The following is a 19,235-nucleotide window of genomic DNA, read 5'->3' as shown; positions in this document are numbered from 1 at the left end:
AAACAGTAACTTGTGCTACCTCTATGGGTCTCATTAATCAAAAACATGGAAGCAGCCACAAATGCATTTTAAGCACAAATCTGTGCCTTCGGAATTCACAGACTTATGCTTCCCTGCGTCTTGAACTTGTTTGGTTACTATTATCTTTTGGAATCTTTGTGGCTCTTGACAATTGGAATACATTCTGCTCTGAGGCTTTTCAGGTGTCTTCACAGGCTTTGCCACCACCAGTCCTGGCCCACTTTAATCTGTTTTATTCTAGCAGGATGATCCTTTTAAAACAAAAGCTGTATGTAATTATTATTGCAGCTTTAAAATGAAAATAAAAGATCCCCAGACTTGCCTACTTTTTTTAGTTGCTTCTTCCATTGCCATGGCAAGGAGGAGCCCCCTTCAATTTCTCTAACTATTAAAGGCCATACGTTTAAGACTGCGCTTAAATGTCATTCTTCTCTAACAGCATCCATTTAATTTCAGCCAGCTTGACCCCCTGTGTGCCTGCTATTGCACCTGGTGCTTTCTTTTCCTAATGTTTCGCACTTTGATATGATTACACATATATGAACTTACTTAATCATTATTTTAGGGTCATATTTCTCAAAGTTTCTTGCCATGTGTTCCACAACTCTTAATGACATGGAATAGTTTTTGTTATCCTTTGTTTCTCAGAGAGCTTAGAAAAACTTGAGATTAGGGAAAAGAACATTAAATTCAAACTAATTTTCTCAATACGTTTCTCAAATGAGTGACTATTTAAACACTTCATCTTCTTTGCCCAATAAACATAGCCTGTGTTAAAGCTTTTCAATTAAAAAGAGATATTTCTAATAATGTAATACTAAAACTGTGATTGACTGAATTCACTCTTCCCTTTTATACAGAAACTTAGGCTATAGAAATGTTTCTGTATGGGGAGGCGGTGTGGCCTAGCAGCTAAAATCCTCACCTCGAACATGCCGGGATCCCACATGGGCGCCGGTTCTAATCTCGACAGCTCCATTTCTCATCCAGCTCCCTGCTTGTGGCCTAGGAAAGCAGTCGAGGATGGCCCAAAGCCTTGGGATCCTGCACCCGCGTGGAAGACCTGGAAAGAAGTTCCTGGTTCCCGGCTTTGGACCCATGCAGCACTGGTCGTTGCGCTCGCTTGGGGAGTGAATCATTGGACGGATGATCTTCCTCTCTGTCTCTTCTCCCCTCTGTGTATCTGATTTTGTAATGAAAATAAAATAAATCTGATTTTTTTTAAAGCTTCTGTAGCAATCTGGTAATGTCTTGTTTTCAGGTTACATAGGAGTAAGCCAAGCTGATCTCCAGTTTGGTGCTGGGGTCAGGTGGATGGAAAAGTTTCCTCTTTTAGAAGTGAATAGCCATGCATCCAAAAAAAGGATAATCTCAGTGAAGGCAAGATACACAAATCCATCTTCAGCTCCCACACCCATTAAGTGATCCAGACTTCCACTTTTTTATTTACAGTTATTAACTTCTTAGGATTTTCAAATTGAGGATAAGGAATCCTTATTATTTAAAAATAAATACATGATAAAAACAAGACTCTGATTTTAGGACTGTAGAAATCGTTTAGAATTTAAAAATCTTAGTAGGAAATCACTACCACTTATTTTATCTATTCACACATCTAATATTTTTGGTGTCAAGCATAAATATCCAACTAAATATGAACACTAGGAAACTTTTAATTCTCAGTTGGGGCAATAATGTCTATGAGAAGGGCTATGGAAATGACATGTCGTATCACTCCATCCAGCCTGGGGAAAGCACTCACCTACCCCTCTGCGTGACTGGAAGAAATGAGGGAGGGTAGAAACTGGGGAAGGGCATCCTAGAGCAAGTAGGCAGCCAATGCAGATGGACACTTGGACACATCAATCTAAATGGCTCGTCTGCAGCATGTGAGGAGCTCCATGCAACTTGGGGAGGAGAGGTGGAGGCGAGGTTTTAGGTGTTAGAGTCACACGATAGCCAGCCTTGTGTTGGGGTCTGAGGTTTGCAACTACTGCTCAGTTCATCACTTTCAGGCTCACATCTGTAGATTACGACACAAGACTCATACAAGTAATGTTCATGGCATTGTTACCTTGTTGTGCAATTATTGGAAGAAAATTCATAAGTCCTCCTCAAACTATGTTCTTTCCTATTTCCAAAATCAACACTTGTACAGCAAAATGAAGAACTGAGTCTTCGTCCAGATGTACTCTTACTTTGACCACTGTGATAGAAAGCATCTCTCATTAAATCTCTAATCACATTCACATCAAAGCATTTCTGTCTTGTTTTTCTAAGTATGACTCAGGCTGGATCTGGTGGGACCTGCTGATTCTACGTCCTCTTATGTGGGCAGAGCTAGAGAAAAATCATAGAGAACTCACCCAATGTCAAAAACTTATCCACAGAGTCTCATTAGATTAATTACAGCCAATTCCCTATCTTGCTAACAGTTTTATTTTGTTTAAGATTTATGTACTTATTTATTTATATATTTATTAATTTATTGGAAAGTCAGATGTACAAAGAGAAGGAGAGACAGAGAGGAATATTCTCTATCCACTGATTCACTCCCCAAGTAGCTGCAACTGCCGGAGCTGAGCCAATGCGAAGCCAGGAGCCAGGAGTCTCCTCTGGGTCTCCCATGAGGGTACAGAGCACCAGATCCCAGACAGACAGTGCGAGAACAGGGTGGATTTCACAGCCCAGTTAGCCCCCTAAAACTGAATTGGGCACCATTTTGCGTAAGGAGGCAAAGGCAAGGGAAAGATCTGAGCATACACTGAGCTGGAAGTGAACTCGTTTCTGACTAAGTGAACTGCAGATACATGGCATTGTATAGGTTCCACCCGGGGCAGGTCTAGGTAGCCCTAAGACCTGATGGCCAGCAGATCAAGAACTGTAGTGGTGGTACATCAGGTGCCATTTTGTACACTGTGGCAATAACTTTAGGACTGCGGGGAACAACAGTGAACTGCTCATGTGCTGAGCTCGCAAGAACTCACTGAGTTCAGAGGATTACACTGGTCCTGCAGGAAAATAATACCAACTGTGGCATCGTAAGGGTCAAAATAGGTCCCTGTGGCACCCAGACCTAACATCCAACAGGTTCCAGCAAGATCAGTGCCACCAACAACCTAACTATATAGGACACCTGGTGTCTCTCTAATCCTGTTACCTGCTCCAACCGAAAGTGGGAGAAAGGTTGCAGAGAAAACGGTGCAGCCTCAGCATGGTATCACAGGAGGTGGAGACTGGTGAGCCAGGAGCTGGGGCTGTGGAGACCACTGTGGAAATCTGACATAAGAACCCATACCTGGAACTCGCTGGAGGCTGTGGCACAAGTGGACACAAGTGGCCACAAGGAAAAAGTTGTGTACCAACCACAATAAGTAAAATTCCATTGTAGCCCTGTGGGTGACACAACTTAGAAACCTGCCTCAAGGAGAAGACTCTGCTGACCAGAAGTACAATGACCAGGAGCAAAAGAAGAGACAAAAGCACAATGAATATTACTGAAGACTCCCCTGCAAAGGAGCAAAACCCATTGCCAACCTCAGAGTTAACTGAGGAACACATCGAGAAAATGGGGCACACAGATTCAATAACACTCATTTTAAAGATTCTGATCAAAAGTGAGAAGCTCATGCAAGAGTTCAAAGAATTTAAGGAAGCAATAAAGCAAATCAAGGCTGGTATATCAGAAATTAATAACACAGCAGAGCAAATGAAGAGTACAATGGAGAGTCTCCAAAATAGAATGAAACAAGCAGAAGAAAGAATCTCAGAATTGGAAGTTATTTCCTGTCATCAGGGGGAAGCAAACAAAAAGCTGGAAGCAGAGCTGGATCAGGCCAAAAAAAGTATTCAAGAATTGAAAGACACCATTAAGAGGCCAAATATAAGAGTTCTGGGAGTCCCAGAAGGTACACAATGAGAAGCTGAGTTTGCAAATGTATTTAAAGAAATAATAAAGGAAAATTTCCCTAATCTGGAGAAAGAAGTGGGAAACAAGTTCCTGGAGAGGCACAGAACTCCCAACAGGTTTGATCAAAAGCGATCTTCACCAAGACACATGATCATCAAGCTCTCTTCAATTGAACATAAGCAAAAGATCCTTAAATGTGCACATGAAAAAAATCAATTGACATATAAAGGAATGCCAATTAAATTCACAGGAGATCTCTCACAGGAAACTCTACAGGCAAGAAGAGAATGGAGTGACACATTCCAGATTCTAAAAAAATGAAAAAAAATTACCGGGCCCGGCGGCATGGCCTAGCAGCTAAAGTCCTTGCCTTGAACGCATGAGAATCCCACATGGGCGCCGGTTCTAATCCCAGCAGCTCCACTTCCCATCCAGCTCCCTGAGTGTGGCCTGGGAAAGCAGTTGAGGATGGCCCAAAGCCTTGGGACCCTGCACCCGCGTGGGAGACCTGGAAGAGGTTCCAGTTTCCGGCTTTGGATCCGCGCAGCACCGGCCGTTGCGCTCACTTGGGGAGTGAATCATCAGATGGAAGATCTTCCTCTCTGTCTCTCCTCTCTTTGTATCTGACTTTGTAATAATAATAAATAAATCTTTAAAAAAAAAAAAACCTTGCTATTCTGCGGTTTGCAGTCAACATGTTTAAAAAAAAGCAGAAAAAATGTTTGGCCTAGGATAACATATCCAGCAAACCTTTCTTTTGTCTTTGAAAATGAAATAAAATTCTTCCACAGTAAAAAAATAAAAAAAAATTAAAAGAATATTCCTCTTCCAAACCTGCCCTACCAATGATACTTCAAGATGTTCTCTTGACAGAGAAGAGGAACAGAACCTACCAAAACCAAAGGCAAATGTGAAGAACATCCCAGTAAAATGACAACAGAAGACTAAGTAAATGAATAACCCATTCCTAAAATGACAGGACCAAAGTACCATCCATACATATTATACTCTAAATGTAAATGATTTAAGCTCTATCAAACATCATAGATTAGTAGACTGGATTAAAAAAACAAAACAACATCTATTTATTGTCTAGAAGAAACACACTTCACCAGCAAAAACCAGTGGAAACTGTATCTCATGGATTTTGTTATTTTCTGCTACTTTCATCTCTTCAAAACACTTTATTCTGATTAAATCATTCAGTGACTCATAGATCATACAGCAGCATCATTTTCTTCAAGAAAGTTCTTGATTTTCATTTCTTCAGCTACACGTTAGTCATTTAGTAGCATGTTATTTAACTTCATGGTGTTGTTAATTTCTTTTTTCTTCCTGACGTTGATTTTGTTTTCTGTCTCTTCATTTAAGGGGATGTATAGTAGCTGTGTAATGGAGACTGTCATATCTAGTAACATGCCATTTAACTTCATGGCATTGTAAATTTCTATTTTTCTTTCTATTGTTGATTTTGCATTATGATGTTTCATTTCAGGGGATGTACAGTAGCTATAAAATGGAGACTAACATCCACATGTGAGGATACAATGTAGTGTGCATTTCTACTTTCAGACAAAGATGGACTGTCAATGAGACTGTTCACTATATCTTGACAATAGGATGCTGGACTCTCTGCCATTGTCCATGCCCGCAATGATGGACATATGACTGTGTATGAAGAACTGTATTTTAGTAATAATATGGAGGAAATAGGTGGGCGAGTAGGGAATTGGGGAGGGGATAACAGAAATGCCAGAAGCCTATGAAACTGTATCATAAGATAATAATAATAATAATAATAATAATAATAATAAAATAAGTTCAACAATGAGAAAATTTTTAGAACTCTTAAATGTACATTGTAAGTATTTGCTTCAATTATACAGACAAAAAGTCATGAAAAGTGTATCACAAACACTCTTGAGAAAAATCAGAGTGACGTTTACTTAGAATGTAAGCTACTGATGGAGTTTACGAGTAAGCTTCAGGTCATTCAAGACATAGCTCATCTCCTTGGAGATCTCTATGAATATGATTGATGTCTTAATACAACTAAGATGAAATATCCCTTGTGAGAAAGGGCTAGATCAAATGTGATTCTGCCAGGGTAACATTCATGTGAAACTAATATATAGAAACAATACATTTATTAATAAATGAACAAAATCTTGTGTAATGGATTTAAAGTTTATTCAAAGTGATTTATCAGTGAAGACTAAATTTTTGTTATAACATGTTTTGTATCAAAAATCACATAGTGATCTCATATCCAATGGATTCCTAACACCTTGTACATGCAGTTCTAACAGTCTTTCAACACAGATGATCTGCTCAGTTAGGAGACCCACAAGCTATTCTCTTTTGAGGTCGTCACATATCCTAGCTTTACACCCAATCACGTGAGCACCAGAAGATTGCATAACCTTATCACTGTTTGACTCCTGAGTGGCAGGGTAATTGGGAATAAAACTGATCAACTCCTCCAATTCCTGGTTTACCTTTCATCAGCTCTCTTGGAACATTTTCCTGGTGCCAGATGAGTTGATATGATATGTAATTTTTTTTTCCATTTAGCAAGAGCTTATTACATCTACACTTGAAATTAACTCTCCCCTAAGGGTATGTGCACAGGAAGTATTGTTGCTGTTTAATATCCTGAACATCTAGATTGGGGAGATGGTTGATAATTTTCTTCTCTTTATGGATTCATAACTCTGCTGTAGTCTTCTAACTTGACTTTAATTTTAATTCTGTTCATTTAATTTATTTATTGCATTTTATTGAAATTTACTTTAGTTTATAAACTCTTAAAATGTGTAATAGATTAAGTATTCATTTATCTCTAGGAGATAAATGTCCTTGTTTTTGTCAGGTTATAAAAAAATTCACATGCACACGCTCACATACAAACACATACCACAACTTTAACACACTCAGATTATTACAAGAGGAATGGAAACAGTAAAAAGTTATTCTCACGTGAACTGAGCTCATAGTTGTAACTATGTGTCATAGAATTACTTTGGCAAATAATCTCCTCAAAAGGCTACAGTCCCAAATGGCATTGCATGAGATTAATTCAAAATAAAGGAAATGTTATCTTGGACAAAAATCATCTTTCCAACTAAGCTTAAGAAAAATAATTCCAATGGAAATTGATAGTCTAAGGAATATGCAAATCTATGTCAACGGAGTACAGATGAATAGCCTTATGTGAATGAGGAAACACTGGACAGCGGCAGCACTGAGGACTGGACAGCACTGAGGACCTGCAGTGCTTATCCTGTTCTCATGGAGATTCTGCACGCAGACTCTGAGGATCAACAGGTCCTGAGGTGAAAAGGAACTTTCCACTGTTGTTCTATTGATCACTGAACTTGAACTAATACATTATGCACAACATAATCAACATGCATCACTGTTCCTTAACAACACTGACCCCAAGTATTTAGCAAGCAGTGTGCATTCAAATGAGGATGTAAAAGGGGCAATTACACTATCTCTGAAAAAATATACAAACTCATTAGCAGCTGGAGTTTGAGTGTTCAGAATTAGCTTTGTCATTGCATCAGTAAGGATAAGCATACATCTTAAACCTTGGTACCTAGATTCTATGAGTATTATTAAAACAGTAATTATAATTAAATTAATTTACAGAAAACTCTGTTTTGCCCCTGGCTGTTAACAAGAGCACTTAGCAAGCAGGTGCTCCCAGGGCATGCTGGGAGGTGCCTCCTATTTATTCTTACTTTCCTTCCCCCCACAGTGGGCCTTCAAGGTATTCCCTTTTTTGGGAAAAAATGCAGCTTTGTGGTCACTCCTTTGAATTATCAGGACTATACTGACATCTTGTGTTCTAGAAAGTTGAGAATCTAGTTTATGGTCATACCTAACATTCTTCTGCTAACAGTTGAAGTCTTTTGCTAAGCACCAAGGAAACAATTTCACAGGGGAAAGAGGCAGGGGCAGCATGAGCAAAAGGAAGAAGTCAGAAAGCAAAGAAACACTGAGTTTAACTTGTCTCTGCACACATTCTTGAGGAAATTTCTAAATGCAAGCCCTCAGCACCTCCCTCCCTTTTGCAGCAGTTGACTTTCTCAGCCCAAAACTCAACAAGAGCATTAGCGGGGGTTGCCACTAATTAAAGATTTGGAATTCTGAAACTTTCAATGATAAACAGAAAGCCCTCCTCTCTGAACAGTTTTCAGCACCGGACATGTGTCTTGTCTTTCCTTGAAGTGCAATTCTGTAAGGAACACATGTTCTTTGTCCAGTAGGATCCGAGACCAGTGGGAGCCAGGCAGAAGGAATCAAAAGTGGTCAGCATTGCCTTCTCTTCCTCTATTGCTAGTGATGCCAATCACACAAAGTAACATTATTCCAGATGTTTAGAATTTCTGTAACTCCAGGTTGGGATAGAGTTTAGGGACACCTGCATAGAAACTTCAGAAGCCTGGGAAACCATCTTTGGAAAACAGATGTGTGAACTATACTCCTTAGCATGTAAGAGTTCCCAGAGCTGGGAAATCTTCCCTTTCTCTGCTTGCAGAGGCAGCTGAGTAATTGTGTTTGAACTCAATAGCTCCAGAGATTTATGCGAGTTTGATGAGCTGCACATAAGGCAGGTGGCAGATCCCCCTGTGCCCAGCCTTCCTGCCTGTTAAGTGAAATGCTCTGCGCTTGCAGAGATCGGTTCTTCCATGACAGAGTGCTTATTGCATATTCATTATGTGTTCCCTGGTAAAAGGAGAGGTACCTAAAAAAGCTCTCGCTCTGTGCCAATGACAGGCATTGACCTTTCAGTTGAGTACATTGGGCTGTGACTCTGTGGCCCAAGCTGTCATTCTGTTGAACTGACATCTATTTGTTATGAGACACCCTACCTGGACTTTCTGCCTACGGCAGGGGAGAAGAGTTGCTGTCACTGAGTGGGGCTGGGAGTACCGTTAACCCTGGAAGCTGCCTGCAGGAACTCACTGCGCAGAGTCCTTCCCAGGGAAAACCTTGGCTGACTCCTGGCAGGCAGAGATCTCAGCGCTAGCAGTAGGATTTTCTGCTCCCCCGAACTTTGCCGATTCCGGGAGGTCAGGGAATCCAGCAGGACTGCCTCTTCAGAGCTCCGCTGAATTTTGGGACGGTTGGAGTGAGGAAAGCACCCCAATCAGCGATATTCCACCCTGTTCGTCTATCCAGAGCAGAGACCCTCCACTCAGTAACTTCAGACCTGTACCTGATTTTCTCTCTGAATGCGGCAGTTCCCCCGATTCGCCCACCCCCTTCCAACTCCGTGTACTCACAGTTTGTTGCTGTAAATCCTAAATGCCAGAAGCTGGAAAACAGGAAAGTGAAAACGTTGGTCAGCTGTGGTACAGAACCCATTTCCCGCGAGTGAGCCTTGTCTCTGGATCCAATCCCAAATCCGCAGGCGTCAGCCACCACTCTTTTCTCTCTCTCTGGCTCTTTCTCCTCCGCACCTCCTGGCCTCTCCCGGCCCTCTTGGAGATGCACTCTGTGTGTTCACTCCATATTGCGTGCAGACGCCCAACCGAAGCCGTGGCTGGGGCTCCTCAAAAGCTGCGCCTGAGGCTATAGTCCCACATTTGCCATCCGCTAAATCTTCACCTTGCTCTCCCGCCTCTCCCTTCTGCCTTGTTTGCAGGACCAATCCAGACACAACGCCAACCTCAGCCGCCTAGCTCGGTGCGCCGCCCAGTCCACCTAGGCGGGCGCCAGAGCGGGAATCAGCACCCTGGAGGAGGACAGCTCCTCGGGAGGCTGTGCCGCGTAGCCCCGGCCAGGCCCGCCCCGCGCTTGCGGTGAGAGTGACCTGAGCAGGACTTGTCCCGGCTGGGGTGCGTACTCCCTCACAGGTGAGGTGAGGGGGACTCAGCTACTAGGGAGGGCAAACATTTCTCTCACTTTCTCGCTCTCTCCCTGCTCTCATCCTCCCATTTCGCATACAGTGAGATTGAAACCGTTTTTTTTTTTTTTTTCTTTCCAAGAACGCTGCGGAAAGAACGTTAAAGGCAGTTGGAAGACGTGGCTCTTAATGAAGAAGGCGTTTCCCGTGGAAAGCTTGGGTATGCGCTCTGGCGAGGTACACCCATCCCATTTGGAAAGCAGGGAAGGGTGATGGGTGGTTGGCTTTATTGCCATTTCCCAGTGTGGTGGCAGAAGTCTGGGGCGCTCCCCTGCTGTCCCGGGACTCTGCAAGCTCCACCTTGGCCTCCTGCGTCTGCCTTTTCCTGGCTGCTGGCGTCCTGCTTCCCTGGGCAAACACTGCCAGGGGGAGGGTGGGCGGCTCCCCGGCATGGAGGAGCCCGGTGGGCGTCCGAAGGAGAAGAGTCCGGGCGGAAGGACTAAATCCTGAAACCGGAGGGTTCTGCGAGAGCCAATTGGCGTTGAACAGAAGAAATGAACAGTTTTAATTTCTACCCACAGGTTCTGTATTGTGAATCCTGATTCTAACCCCTGGCTTCTAGGAAGTATCTTTGGGATCCCTCTGCTTTACCCCAAATGAACTTACTTTGTTTAAAATGGAAGGCGCCAAATCCAAGCAAAATAATTTCTCTGATGGGGAAGCTTGAGATTCAGTTAGTGTCAGTGGACTCAGAACTTGGGGGAAGTTGATAACCCTGACCTGTTCCCACCCAAACCCAGCTGTAGCAACTCTACAGCCTGTAGTTCCAGGCCAGGTTCCCGCAAGTTCTTGGCATCCAGTTTCAGACCCTGCAGATCATGGACCAGGCTTGGATTCAGGCAGCTTGCGCCTGAGTCCTGAGATTAACCCACTGGTTCTGGGGAGAGCTGGGCTCCCATGCTTGGTTTGCTGACAGATAGTCGAATGGCATTTTTTTTTTTTTTTTTTTTTTTTAGAGAAGGAAGTATTCTCAAGGCCCTTATCCCATGTAAGTAAATGACTCTGCTCCTTTTAGACTTCCTACTGGAATTATCTAAGACACTAACTCTTGGGGCCAGAAGCATCCTCCACTAAAGCTTTGGTTGCAGGGAAAAGAACACACTGAGGAGAGGCACAAACTTAAAGCATGAGACCTCAGGTGACTCAAGGAGCTGCACAGCTGGCCGGGGACTAAAGCCAAGGGAGAAAGTCTCAGGTTCAGATTGCAGTGATGGGTGGGCCTTCAGTGTGGGCCTGGATGGGCTGGCTGTACACATCCATTCTGACCTTTGAGGACCTGAGGTGAGGTGCCCCATCAGGCTAGGTTAAATGTGCTGAAAACCTAAAGAAGCTATAATCAATCATGGGCCACAGTGGAATGTCCTGGGTGACTGTAACCCTGGGGTGTCTGCAATAGAAGTAAAATATTACAGATATCTTAAAAACTCTTTTTTAAACTCTTGTCCCCTTTGTTACCCCTCATATGGACAAGCTGAGAATTCATTCAATTGGCCTAAATCAATCTTATATATAATGAATCTTCTATATAATCATAAAGCATATTTCTCTAAAGAGAAAAAAGTAGTACTGTTTTGATTCTGTTTAAACTATACCATACTATTCCATTCTACAACTGACTTTATATGTGTTTTATTTTTGAAATTTGTACATTTGAATGTGTAGATACCTGATTCCTTCATGTTACTAATGTATTATGTTTCTTTTTATAGATATTTCAATATCTGTTGATAAAAATCTTTGTTTACTAATCTATATCAGGTTTTTTTTTCTTTTTCTATGATAAATTATATTATCTTGTATCTACCACTTAATTATGCATATATACACTTTGGGTAGTTTCTGAATCATAGAAAATGTTTATCTGGATCCAGCATTACTAGCTAGTGCCAATTACTCTATAACTTGGTAGTGGCAACTTTTTCTCTTTCTTCCATGGCAGCCAAGCCCATCCTCCATCTTTCCAAGAAATATTTGGATATTTAAAAATTTCCAGATATTATAAACATGTTGGCTTCATTTATTGGCAGGAGGAGTTACTATGAATTATCTGTGCCAGCAAAACTTCTCAGACTATGTACTAAAACAAAGAGAATTCGATTACCACAAAGTCCCCAAAATTAATTACGTTCAATTTGTTAACAAATACTGGAACTGTGTGTTTAGATATACATATGCACGTTCACTGTGATGGTATATCAGTTGAAACTGATTTAAAGTCTTATTTGCAATTTTAGCTTCCCCCCCCCCAACATACCTGTTCTCAGATCAAATTTCTGCTTTAAGTAGCAGACATTTGTTTGAGATTTGTTACAGGTTCAATAAGAATACTGCAGCTTTGACAGCAATGTAGCAGTAAACAGTATATGTAAATAATGCCATCTTCTGCAGGCCTTTTGGAAGCATGTTTCTTTTAGGAGTAGGATAATTAGTTACTATCAAAACATTTTTTTCAACCAGGTTGATATTTATCTATGGAAGTTGTTCTGTAAAGCCTTCCGTCTGTAAATCCACCTTTTGCAGGGTGGAGCAGAAGCTGACAGAGCTCCCCTTCTCCCGGCACTGGTCCACAGAGAACAAGGCACACTACGAAAGCTCTGTGTTTTGAAGAACATTTGTCATTCTTCAGCTGTAGAACTGGTTGAGAACTAACAAAATCTTATAAAATGTATGTCAGGCTCGGCACAGTGGCTTAGCGGCTGAAGTCCTCGCCTTGAACCAGTATCCCATGTGGGCTCTGGTTCTAATCCCAACAACCCCGCTTCCCATCCAGCTTCCTGCTTGTGGACTGGGAAGGCAGTCAAGGACGGCCCAAAGCCTTTGCATGCTGCACCTGTGTGGGAGATCTGGTGGAAGTTCTTGGCTCCTGGCCTAGGATAGCACAGCTCCAGCTGTTGTGGTCACTTAGCAGGTGAATCATCGGACGGAAGATCTTCTTCTCTGTCTCTCCTCCTCTCTGTTTATCTAACTTTGCAGGTAAAAATAAATAAATCTTTCAAAAATGTATGTCTGATCATCTTCTGAAGACTAACTTTTTTTCTGAAAACTTAACATGAAAAAATGAGCTATAAGGTAGTGGTACCATGACATAGTACTTTAAGTCATCATCTGTAACTCCAGCAATCCATATGAATACAATCTTGTGTCCTGGCAGCTTCACTTCCCATATGGCTTCCTGCTAATGGCCTTGGAAGAGTATTAGAAGATGACCCAAGTGTTTGAGTCTCTTACACACAGATGCAAGATTGACAAGTTGCTGTAGCTCCTGGCCCAGCCTTGTTCTCAGCTGTTACATGGGGAACAGACAAGTAGATGCAAATCTTTATATGATTTTCTCTCTATCTGTGTAACTCTGCATTTCAAATAAATTAATTTAAAAATGAACTGGGCTGGTTTTGCTTCATTTTTGTTTAAATTCACTTGATTGCATCCATCTTTTAGCCATTCTTGGAACGTAAGGAAAATCATCAACATTACCCTTTCCCCACTCTTACCACCAGCACGGATGTTAGCTGGTAGCTCATCTGATCAGTTTTGTAATCTTTCCATGAGGCCAGGAAAGTAGGTCTGGGCTGGCCATCTCCATTTTATTGAGGGGATCTTAAGGAAAGAGATACGGATGTGTTAAATATCCTTTAGAATGAACAGCCCAAGCCCATTGGTCTCTAAACATGAAACCTCCTTTGTATTTCCCTTGTCTTTACATCTTTATAAGTAATAGACACTACAACCTATGGATCATTACATATAAAAGAGAAGATCCAAATATTATCACATTAGGCCACTCTGTTCTGAATATCAATATTTTTCGATTATTTTGATTTCAAACAATGTAAGGTAGTAATGGGAGGATAATTTGTCTTGAAAACAGGATTTTTAAAATATTGTTGAACAGAAAGTCAAATCAACCATTTTTTCCTTCATTTCTTCTTTTTTTAACGTCCTGTTTTGTTTTTCTTCACCCATTCCCCTACCTGTTATATAGTATGTGGCCAGTATTATGGCACAGGTTATAGCAAATAGAAAAAGTGCTCCTTACTCTAGAATTAAAAAATGTAAGCATGTTAAAAAGATAAAACAACAGGATCGTGCAGAAACAGAAGAACAGTAAACTTCCTTCAGGACTAGGGAGGGGAGATTTCTCTGGTCCTAGCTTGGTTCCAACTTTGGGTCCCCACCCTCTCCGGCAATGACCATCAAGATCACTCAAGAAACGCCTCAAAATAAACAAACAAATAAAAAAATCTAGAATAGATAGAGAACAACAAGGAAAGCTTAGAATTAGACAGGAAATGGTCAGCGTGGATTCATTTATACCTTACTAGGTGGGACACAAAGATTAGTTACTCCTCACCGAGGTATTGAGGATTTCTCTGCACACCCCTCCTAAAACTGTTCTGCACCTAAACTGTTGACACATGTCTTGTTAGAATTATAAGCCAGTCTAGACTTCCCGAAAAATAGCCAGGTTCAACAAAATTATGCTTTGACGCTATAAAATGTTAAATACTATAGTAAAAATAGACACGAGATAACTGAATAGTAATCTATAGCCATTTTAAGGTGTATAGAACCCGGTTGCATATAAACTAAAATTGCAAAGTCAATGAAGAAGTCACAGGATGTGGTTAAGAACTTGCATTTTGTTTTAAACATATTGGTTACTCAATACTATGTCATTTAATTCCCCATGTTATAAATTGTTATTGATGTTATGTTGGGGCTTTTAATTGATTGGAATGATACTCTGTCGGCTCTACCTTCCAACCAGAGATGGTCTCCCCAACAAGCCGTTGAACTTATCTGGACAATAAGAGGCTGGACTCTGTGCTTGGGATATGCTTGCAATGAAAGAATCTCAACTGAACTTGAACTGTGTTAATGCAACAAGATGGAGGAATCCATCATGGAGTGAGGGTTTGGGGAGGGGGGCAGGATCCCAGTACCTATAAAACTGTGTCACATAATGCAGTGTAAAACTGTGTCACATAATACAATGTAATTAATAACAATAATAATAAGCCAACATGGTGGTGCATTGTGCTGCATTGGATAAGGCCATTCACTGAGTACAGCATTGACATCTCATAGAGGTGCCAGAGTGGCTCCCAAAATCTCCACTTTCCATCCTGCTTGCTGATAACAGCCTGTGAAAAACAGCTCGAAGATATCTCAAATGCTAGTGTCCCTCTGTTTTCATGTGGTACTGGGACTAAGCTCTTACCTGCTGGCTATGGCCTGGCTCAGCCCTGGGCTTTGTGGCTGTCTGGGAGACTGGTCCCTAATGGAGCACCACTCTATATATCTCCCCAATTATCTGTGCCATTCTCACTTTGAAATAACTAAATAAATCTTTTAAAAATATTTAGACAATAACACCAATTAGCACGTGCTTCTGTGCCAAGTCTTAGATAGAAATGCTATAGGAGTTTTTCAATTGGCAATCACAATTTCCTATGGAAGAAAGAATTTGGCAATCTGCAGCATCTCTTGCATATTTATGGGTTTGACAGATTTGGGTCATCCTTAGACAAGCAGCTTGTTAAGATGGCCAGGCCTTGGAATATTAGCCTTCACAAGAAACTTGTCTTAGGACACTGAAAGCAAACTGTCTGCCACTGGGTTGTCAGAGTAGGTCCATTCCAGGCATGTGTTGATTAAAACAACATGAGCCTCTCTTATATTAATAGGACTTAACACAATGTCATGTCCAATACACTCACCCTTGACATCAAAACAGTCATTTTTTATTATCTACCCACTGTCAAAACAATAATCATCCCAATTTCTTCCCTTTGCAGGCAGCCCTAACAGCTGCCTATGTGCCACGCTATGGGTATATACTGCTCTTTCTGTGTTCCAGAAAGTAGTCTATTTCTATGTCCAGGTTCAGCATATAGGTTTCTCTTAAGATCTTTAATTGTTGCTGTGCAATGTTTCTTATCATATGATTGGTATTGCTAGCTTTGGGTAGTGTTGTCGTAAGTATTTAGCTTTGAACCTTCAGAATACATAGTAGGTATGCAATAAGTGTTTGATGTCCAGTTGGTGTTGATGTGGAAAAGGCTGTTTCGGATAGCATACCCATTCCTTAATTGATTCCATCGACCACAATACAAAATCTCCTAGCAGCACACGTATCTTTCTTTGCTTTGGAAATCAAGATGCCAGCAATATGAAAATCAACGCAAATGTCATTCGTTATATGTATAGTTTATTCTTCCAGCCATATGTTTCTCTAATATTTGGATTTAATTTTTAGATGAACTTCATGCTGCTGTATCTGATTACATTTATACAAATTCAGCCATGCCGTATGCAGAAGCCACACCAAAAGTAATTCATCTTCATTTATTTCTGTCTTACTCCAAAGAAACCCCTTCCAATTTTAACCAAGGAGTCATTTGTAATATTTATTGTGTTTCAGAAGAAACCTGTTTAGAATAGTTTAACAAAAGCATTTGGGCTAAAAAAAGGATTCTTGTCAGTTTTGGCTTTGCAACATTGCTGGCATATGGTTTTGAATTTGTGACATGATCTCTTCAAGGTTCAGTTTGTACACTACTAAAATATGAATTATGCTAAGTCCTGGTTTAACATTTGTGCATACTGACTAGAGTCATATGGGTAGCTCTACTTTCGTTAAATAAATACAAGTTATAAGTCTATGCCCTAGCCTAATTAGAAAATTTCTTCAAGAAATAGCCCTGGACTTTCTATTTCATTTGTTCATACATCCTTGTATGAAAAGTAAATGCAAACATCAATAAAGATCTTACACCTTAACAAAAATATGGAAAAATAATCACTCAAACCATCACAATAATTTAATCATCCAGTATTTAGTAAGCCACATTGATGTGCCCTTATTTAACTATTAGTGACTGTTGGTTGATTGAATTGAGGTCACACACGGTGTGGTACTGCCCACAATCTAGGTATAAAGATGACACATTCAAACTTGAGAAATGAAAGCTTTTCAGTTGCAAACCTTGTCCTGTTTTTCAAATTCATTCAACTGCATGATGCTGAGTTGGTGAACAGTAGTTGATTCTAACTCGTCTAGATTGTGCAGCAGGCTGGGAAGAGAATCCCGACTTCAGTGAGCCAACCTTCATGGGCGACATTCTCCTTCAAGGATGACTACCCAGCCTTTATTGGCCAATAGGACCCAAGGGGAAGTCGAAGAAAAAATTTTGTTTCCTGGGAAATGAGAGAAGAGTGTGAGAGCAAGGTGTATTGTTCTTGTATTTTCAGCACGGCATCAATAGTATGAGGGTACAATGGAGATGACTGTCAAAATGAGATAAAATTAAATCAATAAATAAGCCAAACAGATATACTCCTTAGGTCTTCAGTGCTACACTGAGTTACTTTTACTCTAGAACAGTGAATGTGTATTTTTCAGGTTGTTGTTGCTTCACCCTTCTAGAGGAAGATAGAACAGCATTAATTAGGCATCAATACACAGCGGCACTTACTTTCCCTGTTGGAATCCATGAAGCAATTTTGAAATCAGTAGTGTAAGCTCCCGTTGGCACCAGGCTGTAGATACTCTGGAAATTTGAGTAAAATTGCCCCCAAGCACCATGGTATTAAATAGCTCAAGAATTTAAATGTGGGCTTTCTGATTGCAGCATGTAAGCTTTTCCTGTCATGGCTCAGCTCTACCACACCCTGAATGAAACAGATCTGCTAATTCTGTGTGTATGTGTGTGTTAAATAGGCAAATTTGAACTCAAGTATAACCAGTAATTTAACTTGTATACTTTTTCTTTCTTTAGGGTGACTGAAATCCTCCTTCTGCCCTTAGGGAATAGCTGTTTCCATGGCCACTATGAGATCACTAAGTTCCTTAAATCTTCCAATGAGAAGTAGCAAGTGTCCGTCTCAGTAAGGTAGGCCAACATTTGATAGATCTGTGAAGCAGTCCACTATAGAAGGACTTTCACAAAATCATAGCGTTTTGCAAAGGTGTATTTTTCAGGCAATAAATATTTGGAAGAAAAATGAAGAACGTGATTTCATTACGTAATTTAATCCCTAGCGTTTATGTCCTTTAATCCACTTTGCATTTAAATCAGCATATAGAACACAGTGAAAGACATCTAGAATTTGCTTAGCATTGGTGTTTTCACTAGGTGGAATGCCTTTGGCCTGGAGCCAGCAGGGGCTGTGGTGACCAGCAGGAGGAAAACAGGCAGAGAAGATTTGAATGAAGCAGCAGTGTGGGACACTGTGTACCTTGCGATTTGTTGCTAATTTGTGGGAAGGTTGAGAGATGACGCAAGAAAATCTATCAAAACAGAAATTTAAATCTGTACATGATCGATTTCATAATTTGCTATACTGCTGGGATTATTTGTTTTAAATGATCACGTAAGTTTTAATTTATTAAAGTTTGCAACAATATACAATAAAATCATATTAGTTATTCTTATTTTTCTTTTTTTAAGATTTATTTTTTTTTTTAATTGCAAACTCAGAGACAAGAGAGGAGGAGAGACACAGAGGAAGATCCTCAGGCCAATGATTCACTCCCCAAGTGACCGCAATAGCCAGTGCTGTGCCGATCTGAAGCCAGGAGCCAGGAACTTCTGCCAGGTCTCCCACTCGAGTGCAGGATCCCAAGGCTTTGGGCCATCCTCGACTACTTTCCACAGACAGGGGGCTGGATGGGAAGTGGGGCTACCGGGATTAGAACCATGGCCCATATGGGATCAGGCATGCCCAAGGTAAGGACTTCAGTTGCTAGGCCACCATGCAGGGCCCCAGTTATTCTTACTTTTCTCAAAAATAAATCACCAGCCTCCTCCAATAGTAAGTGCAGACTTAGTTTCATCATTCAAAACTAAAATTTAGGGCCCAGCGCGATAGCATAGTGGTTGAAGTCTTTGCCTTGCACAAGCCGGGATCACATATGGGCCATGGTTCTAATCCCAGTGGCCCCATTTCCAATCCAGTTCAATGCTCCTTGCTTGTGGCCTGGGAAATCAGTCAAGGATTGCCCAAAGCCTTGGGACCCTGCACCCACATGGGAGACCTGGAGGAAGTTCCTGGATCCTGGCTTCATACTGGCGCAGCACTGGCAGTTGCGGTCACTTGGGGAGTGAATCACTGGACGGAAGATCTTCCTCTGTGTCTCTCCTCCTCTTTGTATGTCTGACTTTGCAATAAAAAAAAATAAATCTTTTAAAAAAAGCTGTAAAATTCAGCAAAAAAAAAATCCCTAGTGTTTCTATAAGCATCATGATTGTCTACTTTTTCTGGGTTTCTCATTTTAGCTTCCACTTTTTTCTTGTCACTTTTATTACCACTCAGTCCCTTCTCTCTGTGCTGGCCCTGTAATAGGTACTGCTATCATGCCTGATCTTTTAATGTTTTTAG

General features: G+C 41.0%; 1 protein-coding gene across 1 annotated transcript in view; it reads right to left on the bottom strand.

Moving 5' to 3' along the window:
• LOC131479844 (contactin-associated protein-like 5) overlaps positions 1 to 9,426 on the bottom strand; it is a 556,228-nt gene extending 546,802 nt beyond the window's left edge. Inside the window, exon 1 of the mRNA XM_058661311.1 lies at positions 9,229 to 9,426. Within this exon, the coding sequence (XP_058517294.1) occupies positions 9,229 to 9,310 (82 nt within the window). The 5' untranslated portion in view covers positions 9,311 to 9,426. The remainder of the gene's footprint in view (positions 1 to 9,228) is intronic.
• Between the last annotated feature and the right edge of the window lie 9,809 nt (positions 9,427 to 19,235).

The sequence above is a fragment of the Ochotona princeps genome, chromosome 3 (assembly GCF_030435755.1).
Source record: "Ochotona princeps isolate mOchPri1 chromosome 3, mOchPri1.hap1, whole genome shotgun sequence".
Lineage (NCBI taxonomy): Eukaryota > Metazoa > Chordata > Mammalia > Lagomorpha > Ochotonidae > Ochotona > Ochotona princeps.
This window is presented reverse-complemented; position numbering and strand designations above follow the sequence as displayed.